This window comes from Engystomops pustulosus, chromosome 4 (genome assembly GCF_040894005.1).
Source record: "Engystomops pustulosus chromosome 4, aEngPut4.maternal, whole genome shotgun sequence".
NCBI lineage: Eukaryota > Metazoa > Chordata > Amphibia > Anura > Leptodactylidae > Engystomops > Engystomops pustulosus.
Window position 1 is genome coordinate 192,962,099 of NC_092414.1, and position 12,364 is coordinate 192,974,462.

General features: G+C 44.4%; 1 protein-coding gene and 1 long non-coding RNA gene across 3 annotated transcripts in view; one reads left to right on the top strand and one right to left on the bottom strand.

Moving 5' to 3' along the window:
- The window catches only part of LOC140127925 (uncharacterized), a 282,936-nt gene that overhangs the window by 70,196 nt on the left and 200,376 nt on the right, over positions 1-12,364 (bottom strand). The gene's annotated exons all lie outside the window — the stretch shown is intronic.
- The window catches only part of LOC140127922 (adhesion G protein-coupled receptor E3-like), a 72,676-nt gene that overhangs the window by 14,576 nt on the left and 45,736 nt on the right, over positions 1-12,364 (top strand). The window contains exons 2-3 of the mRNA XM_072149140.1: positions 6,007-6,075; positions 7,944-8,066. Of these exons, the coding sequence (XP_072005241.1) occupies positions 6,007-6,075; positions 7,944-8,066 (192 nt within the window). The remainder of the gene's footprint in view (positions 1-6,006; positions 6,076-7,943; positions 8,067-12,364) is intronic.

Here is a 12,364-nt window from a genome sequence, read left to right on the forward strand (position 1 = left end):
ACTGGACTGGAGTACCGGAGGCAGCGGGGGCGGGCAGGATTCTGCTCCAGCGGCGTGAGAAGTTTGTGGGCGGGCGAGAGAGTGGGCTCGGTCCGTACAGGTGGGCGGGCATGATCAGCACAGCAGGCGGAGCCCCATTACAGTGTGGAGAGCGGGCGCCTGTTATTGTGCTGTATCGCTCGGTCATCAGGGAGAGAGGGCCCGGGATAACGGCACTCAATGATAAATTCTCCGCCGTCCATCCCGGGCCCCTGAGACGTCCGGGCCCCGTAGCAACCGCTACGGCTGCTACGGCGGTTGTTACGCCACTGGTGGTGCCACAGTGTAATTGAAGAGCCCCTGAAGTAAAAGTACAATAGAAAACCCCCCAAAATGTCACCATTTCGGAAACTAGACCCCTCAAAGAATTTATTGGTGGTTGTGGTGAGCATTTTAACCCCCAACACACTGGTCAAAATTGAATGCAAAGTAAATGGTGCAGAGTAAAAATTGCATTTTTATCTCAAAAAAGTCATTTTAGTGCCTCATATACTGTGCCCAACCCATGGCAATTTAGACAAACACCCCAAAAATCATTCTGCGGGTTGTCCCGAGTACAGCAATACCACACATGTGCCAATAATTTACAGACTGCGCACACAGAAGGGATGAGAACGGAAGGAGTGAAATTTTGATTTTTCAGCTCCGTTTTTACACATTTGGATTTGGAGTGCCATGTCATGTTGGCAGGGCCCGTGAGGTGCCAGTGCAATAGAAACCCCCAATAATTGATACCATTACGGAAACTAGACCCCTCAAAGAATTTATCGGTGGTTGTGGTGAGCATTTTAACCCCCGACACGCTGGTCAAAATTGAATGCAAAGTAAATGTAAAAATTGCGTTTTTATCTCAAAAATGTCATTTTAGTGCCTCATATACTGTGCCCAACCCGTGCCACTTTAGACAAACACCCCAAAAATCATTCTGGGGGTTGTCCCGAGTCCAGCAATACCACACATGTGCCAATAATTTACAGACTGGGCACACGGCAGGGGTCAGGAAGAAAGAAGCACAATTTAGGTTTTCAAGCTTTGTTTTCACTAGATTGGTAATGGGGGGTACCCCCGAGGTACCAGTACAATAGAAACCCCCAAGTAGTGAACCCATTTTGGAAAGGGCACCCCTCAAAGAATGTATGTAGGCTTGTATGAGCATTTTAACCCCTAAGGTGCTGGCTCAAATGTAATACAAAGTGAGTAGTGCAGAGAAACAATTGTATTGCAATTTATCAAATATGCCATTGAAGTGACAAAAGTATTTTGCCCAACTCATGCCACTGAGGAAAAACACATCAAAAATCATTCTGCGGGTTACCCCGGTTAGGGCAATACCCCATAGGAGGCAATAATCTGTTGAATGGAGAGACGGCAGGGCTCAAAAGGGAATAACTTGTTGGAGCACAGACATTGTACTTTTTTTTTTCCTTTTGGCATCATGAAAGATTTGTAGATGCCAATAGGGGCCAGTACAGTAGAAACCCCTAAGAACTGACCCTATTTTGGAAACTACACCCCTCCATGAATTAATCTAGGGGTAAAGTTAGCATTTTAACCCCACAGGTGGACCCCTGAAAAAGTGCATAATGGTTAGTGCATAGTAAAAAATATCCATTATGTCATTTTGTGCCCAGCTGCTGCCATGGGAGACAAACACCCTAAAAATCATGATGCATGTTTTCCTGGGTAAAGCATACGGGACAGTAATCTACAGGCTGGGCACATGGCAGGGCTTAGAAGGGAAGGTGCGGCATGCGGCATGATGTATAAGCTGTGCGTCAGGGTAACAACAGGGTACTCTAAAAATCCAGGGATGTATGATAAATTCGGAAGCAATCTTTCATACATAACCCTGGTTTTTCTGGGCATGTCTCACAGTGATGAATGGTGTCCTTCCGAATGCCATTTTTGGAGCACACCCTGCACCTCTTCTGTGTCCTTCCCTTGCTGGCTGTTTGGGGAACTACTCCTGGAAAGTGCTGCCCTGGTACAATACGTGATGTGGCCTCACTTCCAGATGTACTAGCACTCCCCCCTTCCTGGTCTCCAAAAAGAAAATACTTTATTACCACCTCTTGAAATTCCAGGAAAGTTCCCCTCTGGCCGGCATATCGATGCAGCACATAAGCATTATACAATGCCATCTGTATCATGTGCACGGCCAGCTTCTTGTACCACACCCTCGACTTCCGCATGGCATTGTATGGCTGAAGCACCTGGTCAGACAAGTCCACCCCTCCCATGTATTTATTATAATCTAAAATACAGTCTGGCTTGGGGGTTTCTGTACTGGCACCTCGTACTGGGACAGGGGTGGTGGTGTGCTCATGTATTGTGGTTAATACAAGGACCTCTCTCTTGTCCTTGTACTTAACACACAATACAGAGTCGCTGCATAGTGCCCTGCTTTCGTGCCTTTTAAGTTTTTGCCCAAGCAGCGACTTAGGGAGACCTCTCTGATTTCTGCGTACAGTGCCGCATGCCGCAGTATTTCTGGAAGTGAGGCACTTGAACAGGGTGGTGCTGGTGTAGAAATTGTCCAGGTAGAGGTGGTAGCCCTGGTCCAGCAGTGGGTGCACTAAATCCCACACTATCTTCCCTGTAACACCCAGGAAGGGGGGGCATTCTGGGGGCACTATAGTGGAGTCCTTCCCTTCATATACCCTGAACTTGTATGTGTACCCTGATGAACTTTCGCACAGCTTATACATCTTCACACCATACCTTGCCCTCTTATTGGGCAGGTACTGGCGGAAGTGAAGTCTCCCTTTGAATTGTACCAGGGACTCGTCTATGCTCACATGTTTGGCTGGGGTATATGCCTGGGCAAACTTGGCAACACGGTGTATGTCTTCTGAGACATTGCACACAAAAAAAATAGAGAACTAGAAAAATTAGATAATGTGCACCAAACTACACGGATAAACCGTCTAGCAGGCACACAAAAAAAAAAAATATAATGCACACCAAACTACACGGACAAGCCGCACAGATGGCACACACAAAAAATAATGTGCACTAAACTACACGGACAAGCCGCACAGATAGCACACACACAAAAAAAGGTAATGCACACCAAACCACACGGACCAGCTGCACAGATGGCACACACAAAAAATAGCTACGTACGGGTACACTTACGGCGCTCTGGAAAAAAATATTACCAGGCACCGAAAAAAAAACCTATGTGCACTGCGCAAAAAGGCGCTACAAATGCACCTAGCTTGCCCTAAGACAAACTAACTACTGCTAAGACTGCTAAAGATTCTGTGCAGCGCTATTCACACGGCGCACTGAAAAGTGCGTCCAGTGCAGAACAACACTAACCCAGCGCACTGAAAAGTGCGTTTGGGTTCAGAAGGGACAGACAGGGAAAAACGGAAGACACGTGGGATCACACAAGGCGATCACACAGGGAACACACAGGACACAGGAAAAAACAGATAGGGATAGGGATTTGTAGGGAACAATAGGGATCAGATAAGGATCAGAACACTATTTATAGTGTAAAAGTGTATTTTGGTGCACACAGTAACGCTCTCTCCTCTCTCCAGTGATACCAAACCAAAATGGTGCCGCTGGAGGAAGAGGAAAGTGCTAAAAGCACGTTTTTTAGCCTAAAATCGCTGTAATTGGCCAGTCAGGTTTGACTGGCCAATCACGGCGATCGGCGGGCGGGACCGATTTGATTGGTCGGGTGACAGAGACAGGAACTCCTCCTGCCTTTGTCACCCAAATCTCATCCCAATGTCACCACGTCTCGCGACGTGGTGACAATTCTAAAATCCTATGCGCTCGCGCAGTAGCTGTACTGCGCTGAGCGCTAATCGTCGGAAGCTGAGCAGTACAGCTACGGCGCGGAGCACTAAGGGGTTAAATTTCAATCCCCTTGTGATGTTTACATAATAAAGATCATTTTTAACCCCATACTTAACGATTTTACTTAGTTTTATTACTGTTCTTGGTCCTATCACTCAGTGATACCACTCCATGTGCTTAAATTATCAGGGTACAGGGTTTAGCTACACTTTCATTTAGCTTCAGAAGACTCCAATAATATCTGACTCATAGTAAAAAAAAGAGAGATGAGACAGATCAGAGTCATGAGATGGATGTAACACACAATGACACACTCAAGTCTGCTACCTCACATATGAAACACACGTCCTGCACTACTTTTCCTCCCCCTCCCCTTGGATCAAGACCTTATCTTGTCTGTAGTTTATAGAGCTGGTCTCCTTTACACACTACAGTGCTTTCTGCGTCCTGCCACTCCCCCTGCAGTACAAGAAACACTACTCATGAAAGCAATCTGCTCGACCATAGTAAGAAGATTTATGGTCGTATCCAAGGACAAAAAATGTAAACAGCAGGACTGTATTTTTGTTAATAACAGTAAATTAGAGAGTGTGTTATGTTGTTATCCTGAGTATATTTAAGTATTTTGTCTTTGTGGGAATATCCCTTTAATGTCATAGTTTATAACATGTTTGCAGACTTAAAAATAAGTATAACCCTTCTGTAAGTTGCAGGGTTCGGTACTAAAACTTTATAATGGGCACCAAAGATCAAGCAGAAGACAAACCCACTCAGAAGTAAATTGATACTCTGGTCCAGTGATTTTCAACCTTTTTTGAGCCGCGGCACACTTTTTATACTTAGAAAATCCTGGGGCACACCACCAACCAAAATAGCACAAAATGACACTAAAACAGTCATATTATACATAAATTTAGAATCTATATTATTAACTATATTTTACTCACTCAGTAAATGAGTGTGAAACCTCTTCCTCAACAGTTCTCAGTTTCTCCCTGTTTTTAATATATGGTGCTGATTATTATGTGGCTCATATACTGCAAAATAAAGGGGTACAATGAGAAGTACTATGGCCATGAGGCCAGAGTACAAGTGCCAGCTCATATATACAGCATATGAGCTGGTACTTGTAGTACTCCAGCCTCATGACTATAGTATTTCTCATTTTACATCGCTGAGCATTGCTGGGAAACAAAACACAGGGGGCACCATAGTTTAGGGAACTTTCCCCGCGGCAGACCCGACCATGTGTCACGGCACACCAGTGTGCCACGGCACACTGGTTGAAAATCACTGCTCTGGTCTATGCTTAGAATATGATTCACAAATACTGTGGATTAGTAGACCTTATTGATGATACATCCAACATGGAGACTATATGGACGGAGCGTAGGCCCTAAAGATCACCAGCTTTGGTAGGCCCATCATACCCGAGTTCACCACTGATGGGATTCACTATACTATGGAAGCCAGTGAGATTGTAACCGACTATAGGTAAATGTTGATGTTGCCGCCTGTATTCATCTGTTTGTCACCTGCCGTTAAATTCAACTGACAACAATTTCACAGCACAGGCTCAATCTCCAACCCATTCAAAGACAGAAAAGCAGTCCAAAGCGTGAGATTCCAGTTGTGAAGTTCTCAACACATCCGCAATCATTTGGATCGGTGCCACTCGTTGCACAACCATTTTACGTCTCCTGAAACTCAGTACAGCAACTAACAGGCTACCCAGATACCTTATGCCATTTCAGACAGCATTTTCAGTGAAACATACAAATACTTCACCTATACCTGTTAAGTTCCCCAGCTACACTAAGTACTACAGTTTTCATCAATTAAAAGCTGTCCCTTCACTGATTCCAATTTACTGTAGCTCTGCAACGTTCCTGATTATTCAGTGTAAGGATTTGCTAGGCTGCAAAACTCTTTCCTGTCAGGTGGGTGGTTACCAGGCTTTGTGCTCTCATCCAGGACTGCCCACTTGACAGTAAACTGCTTGGAAATGCTGGGGGCTAGAGGTAGAGGTAAAATCCTCTTTAAATCTACCCCCAAGGTGGGATCTGTAATTGAAATGCAGTTTCTTGAGCTGATAAAATTTAGGAACCAATGGTTGAATTTAATGCTGATTCTTTGTGTTTCCATTCACAGGTCTCACCATTGTTACCATCACTCAACAAGATCCACCTCAATGTCTACAGGAAAATAAACCTCTTACAGGTCAGAACATATTTATAACTTTATCAAGAGTTGACCAGAAAAATTACCGGTTTATGGACTGATGCAATCTTAAAGGGGTTATCCAGCTGTTAACAATTACTGAGGGCCGGGCTGGGGAATGCTAGTGTACTCATCTCCTCCGGCGCCGCCGATGTCCCGCACCGCGGCCCTTTTGATCCGTGCCCCGTTTTGTTTACAGGGGCACAGAAGCCGCGCACAGGGAACTTCCGGTCCGCGATGTGGCCGGCTCCTCCCATCCGTCCCTATCTCTCAGCGTTGTAAGCGCTGGGAGATGGTGTCGGATGGGAGCTTCCGGGCGGCCGGAAGCTCCCTGTGCGCCCCTGTATACAAACCGGCGCACAGAGGAGACGGACCGCTCCTCAGGACATCAGCAGCGCCGGATGAGGTAAGTAGATTAGATTATTATGTTTAAGTAGCCCACCCCAGCCCGGCCCTCAGTATTTTTTAACACCCGGATAACCCCTTTAAGGAAAATAACAATTAACTAAAAAATCTTCCACTATGACGAAATGGGAGGCGCCGATGGGAAGCCAATATATTGCTGCGATCAGTGATAGCAATAATTGTGGCTATCACCGACCCTGTATGGAGAGGGTTCACCCCATGAGCCCTCTCCATATGCCCATCACATGGAGCAGCCTGTTTATTTATGTGGTCTGGTTGAGAGGGGGTTAAAAGGAAACTATGGAAAGTGTTTGAGAAACAGAGAAAAAAAATGGCTTGGTGTATCTGTCACTTCAATTTTTATTTTTAAATATGTGAAGTGAATTACTTTAAAAACATTTTATGTAATACACTTCATTAAAGTTTTTTGAATCTGTATTGAAAGTTTACCCTAATTCTCTTGATAAGCAGTGACAGAGTAAAGGTATATTAGGATAACTATTACAGCTTTTCTATAATGTCTATACTCTCCCTGCTGCACACAGCTGAAACTAGAAGTTTCTATACACTATATAAAAAGACAAATATGATATTTATCTCACTATCTGACATGAAATCAGAATAAACCTTTCCCGTTTTAGGTCAATTAGGATAACCAAAATTATTTATATTTGCCAAATGCCAGAATAACAAGAGAGAGAGAATTTATTAGGGCATTTTAATTGCTTTCTGTAGTAAAGGCACGCTTGAAACACACTACTTCTTTGTGTAAGATGGGAAAAATCATAACAAATCACCCAAGGTATGAGGAAGAGAATTGTGCATAAGTCAGATTCATCCTTGGGTGCTATTTTCAGAAACCTGAAGGTGCCTCACTCATCTGTACAAACAGTTATATGCAAGTATAAACAAGGCAGGAATGTGCAGCCATCATATTGCTCAGGAAATAGAATGGTTCTTTGTCCCAGAGATAAACGTGCTTTTGCCTGATATGTGCATATCAACCCAAGACCAAAGGTAAAAAACCCGATGAAGATACTGAAGCTGCTAACCCTCCCTTATACCACTATATAATCCGGAACTTTAGAGCCATTCTGTCCAGCATGCTATGAGGGAGGATGATTAGATTTTGATTTAGAAAAGTTTATTGAAAAGTTACTGACCATTTTAATACATTGCCGAAATTTTAGCATTAAGTACCACACAGGCAATACTTCCAATAAAGAACACCATGTGCAGCAAAGCTATAAACAAATACACCCTAATGTATAGAGGGTGGGTATACAGACTGATAAAGTGATTGAGAAACATTCACGGTGTTAGAGTAAAACATGCCACCTGTAGGTATAACTAAGGTAAAGCATTTTGTTTCCATAATTCTTGGAATTAACAGAGCAAACAATTTCAGTGGCAATTTATATCTCAGTAACTGTGTTAAATGTCATGCAATGTGTTACTTTCAGATGAGAAAAAATGCCCCAACAATTGGATTTGCCCATCAAAGGGCGACTGTGGCAAAACAAATTTGTGCCGTTGCAGCAATGGATACTACAAATGTAGAAAGCATAATGTCATCATTTGTAAAGGTGAGTGCTATGTTCTTCTTATGTCCCTTCACACCTCTTCCTACCCTTAGGCCTAATTTGTAAAAAAAACAGACCACAAACTGGGCTGGGGACCCTTTTTCGACCGGGTACAGAAGGAAGCTGGAGGATGCAGTAGGGCCACTGAGCTTGCTCATGGTGCGGTGAGACAATGGGGCACATTTACTAAGGGTCTGTCGGGTTTTCAGAATTTTTCCGGAAAACCAGGTTTTTGGCACACGTGATCGGATTGTGTCGCATCGGCTTCCATGCGCCGGGAAACGGGGGGGGGGGGGGGGGTATGGGCTGGCTGACGGAGAACACAACGGATTCGGAAAAATCGCGCTAATTGAAAAAAAAAAGTGTCGCTTGACCCACACTTACATGCACCAGGAAGAGAATGGTGAACTCTGGTGGACCTCCAGCAACGACACCTAGTGGATATCGGGCGCACGACCTTAGTGAACGCCGGAAGACCCGAATCCTCGTCGAAAAACGTGCCGCTTGATCATGACAGGACCGGGTAAGTAAATGCGCCCCATTGGGACAGATTTGCCTTATTAATGTGTAGCGGCCAACACGTTCATAAAGACCGGATCTCGACTTTCATGAATGTGACGTACGCTGCATGCGCCCCTTGAACTGTTGGACTTGCCAACATAAATGTTGCGGCCGGTGCGAATACACTCCGGAAGGAACCTTTTTGTGTACAGTGTTGTGTTGCGGTGTGCATAGTGCAGCAGTGACACAATACTAACGCAATCACTTAATAAATACATGTGCCACCAGAATTCTGGTGTAGACTGCAAAAGTAAATCTGAGCCAGTGTGCGGTATAATAAACCTTATATACTTACATACAGTTCTTCACGCATACACATTTGTACAATCTAGCAAAGATACACACGTTTATAGACTCATGCATGCATATTTATGCACAGATATGTATACTTATAAATGTTAGGGTCCCCTGACACTGTGGGCCCCATGGCTGCTACCACTGTAGTTACGCCCCTGCTAGGGATCTCTCATCTCTTATTCCTGCCATGTACTTCCCCCATGTGATCAGCAGCTACTGGGACAGATCTGTGTAATTGTATAGATGTATATATCACTGCAAGTGAGTGTATAAATGTGTATACAAATATGTATATTTTCTGAAGGGTTAAGGGTCCCCATTCAGAGTCTGCCTCTCATTCTTACACCCCTGGTTTATAGACTATAGTTTATGAAACCCTGCAAAAAACAATTGCCAGGCTGAACCAAATCACCCATGAAAAATTGAAGGTGCAATTTTTTTTAATAGAAACACCAACTCCACCACTGGATTGGTGTACATACAGCAGTTAAAATTATATTATGTTAGTAGCAGGTGCATCCCTTGTGCAGAAGGTGGCAGCAGAGAGCAGACCTCACAGTTACATCAGCAAACTAACACAGGCAGATTGCTACTGTAAGTGTATGGGGAAACATAATAAAAGCTGAACTACAACTAATCTTCTCTTTGAAGCATTTTTCCTCTTTTAGTGCTTTTTATTTGGGGGTCAGGTTTTTTTTTACCCAAAAATGCTGAGTACTCCAAGTTGTAGTCTATATACATATTTCTATTCTTTGCTTTAAAAAGTAACAAAAATGTATAGAAAAACATGTAATATATGTGTGAAAAAAACGTGTACAATCACATGACATCTATGATATTTTTTTTTTGTGTGAATAAAAAAGGCCACATAAAAAGTGTGATGAAATTCTGGTGTAACCAGATCTTATAGATTTATATCTGGGGCTCAAACCCCTAATCATTGTAAGGTGACTTTCAAATTAAATGAGTCTGTGTCCAGCGCTGGAATTGACTAACTTGAAGGAAAGACAAGACCTGTCCTTGCATGAAGTTAGCAACAAGACTAATAAATTTATTGAGGGACGGACATTTATAGAAAACCATAAGGCACTTTACATAAGGCGTGTAATCAGGAAAGCAGCAACTATAATTGGGTGTTCTCACCCAGGAAATGTAATACTATTTGGTAACTTCACACAAAGGAGTCTAATACTATTGGCTACATGCAAATACTGAAACTTCACATAAACCAAATGTCCAGATGTCCACCTGGATACCTTCCTCTAGGTGGTGCTAGTGAGCACTAAGCCTTTGTTTGAAGAGGGAAACACCCAAATTTAGTTATCACTATACAAAGTTATGTGAAATAATGCTGAATCTTTAAAATGTCCGACAATACGTAAGATAGCGTCTGAGTCCAGTGTAATATCTTTAACAATTCCCCCCTTTTGAGCTTTGCATGGCCTGTAACTTTTGTCCTGAGCGACCTCCTCAAACTCCAGGTACATACAGGTAGGCTAAGCCCTTACCTGCTGGACTTGTTAACTCTTCACCAGATCCCCTGGAGGCCAGTCACTCGGGGGTTACAGGCCTGCATACTCAAATTACATAATTGTGTTTCCATAGTTTATGGGTTTATTAACAGGCTGGTTCTTCAACAAGACGGTATCCTCCACACCGGGACTTCTCCTGTCATGGTTCTTACCACCTGGACGGCCATCTGGGACATGGTGGACTTGATGAGGGGGACCACACAACACGCAATAAGTGACGAGAGCAAAATCACAATCCCCAATATCACCCCCACTTAAAGGAAACCCTTCCAATCCCCCAACCACAAAGTGAAGGACAAAGTGTCCACCCCAGAGTTTCTCTTGAGTTCCCTGGACAGTCCTTCAATCTTTTCACGAGCATGGGTAATGGATCCATAGGGGGCGATGTCATCCGGGATGTACATGCGACAAGCCACTCCCACCATCTTACAGACTCCTCCCTTCTCAGCAAGGATCATGTCCAAAGCCATGCGGTTCTGGGAAGCATCTCGGATACAATCACAAATCTCTGTTGATTACAATACAACCAGTTAACCCAACCAACATTTTTGCTCATAGCTATCTGGGGAATAATGGACTCTAGACCTGCCCATATCTGATTGTGGGCCTTGTACTCATCTGGGACCCCCCTTGGTGCTCCCACTGTATCTATATAAACGTTGTCATCTAGGTGCTTCTCTCCGACCTCCAGAATCCTTTGGGTTTCTCTACCTTTTCCTATGTGTCTGATCAACCTTATCCCTGGGGATCACGAGGAAGGAATGCACAAGTGTTATCACCGTATACTCACCTTCCCAGCCTCTAGGCCTGACCTGACTCTCCTGTCCCCACAAATCCTGTACACATCAGACACTGCTATACAGGGTTACCTGTGCTGTCAATGTTATAGAAGGTCATTGTCTTGTTGCACCAACCGTAGGTAAAGTCTCCTACCCTGGGGGCATCCTGGTCACCCCTATAGTTACAGTGATAGTCATGGTTGGGGTGCCCCTGAGCATACAGTCACTCAGAAGAAACCAGCTAGCAAGAAGAATAAGTAAGCATGGAAGCGTGCTGACTTCCCTCTAGCTTCACAGACGTGGCACTGGTCAGCAGGACTTGGAAAGGACCATCTTAGCGAGGCTCCAGACTGTCTCTCTGGTGCGTCTCTTTACCACCATGTAGTCTCCAGGCTTCAGGTTATGCGTCTGTCTGCATCTGAAAAAGTAATCAGAAACACTTTTGCAGACCTTTTTCAAGGCCTGGCCCAACTGTGTGGCATGTTCCACCTGGTTTCCTGCCATCAGCTATAGGGTCTGTGGGAAGTAGGGGCTTAGTCTGGGTGCACAGCCAAAAAAAAAAAAAAAAAATACTTCAAAGGGGACAATCCCATCTTTCTGTTGGGGGTGTTCCTAACTGTATTGTGGGTAGCAGGAAAGCACTCGCACCATGGTTTCCCTGTTACTTCCATGGCCTCCCGTATACTTCCAGTGCCGTTTATTCTCTCAAACCCACAACTAATTCGGGAAGGGGTATGCAGGGCCTGTTCTACACCCAGGAGGGACAAGGTTTTAGGTTTTTACCTGTCCAGTGAAGTGGGCTCTGCGACCGGACTCTTTAGTCTCTGGAAGTCCAAACCTGCAGAAAAATCTCACTCACCACCTTCTTGGCTGCAGCTCTGGCAGTAGCCTTGGTCATGGGAGAAGCTTCTGGTCACCCTGGAAAGAGATCAATGCACACAGGCACGTACTCCTACGTGCCACTTTTTGGTAGCTGGATAAAATCCATCTGCAGTCTTTGGAAGGGATACAGCAGCTTGGGTGTCACCTTCTGTGGGGTCTTTACCACCTTACCCGGGTTGTGGCGGGCACAGACTATACAGGCTTTCACTAGTCTAGTGACAGGGGTAGTAATGCCCGGGGCAACCACTTA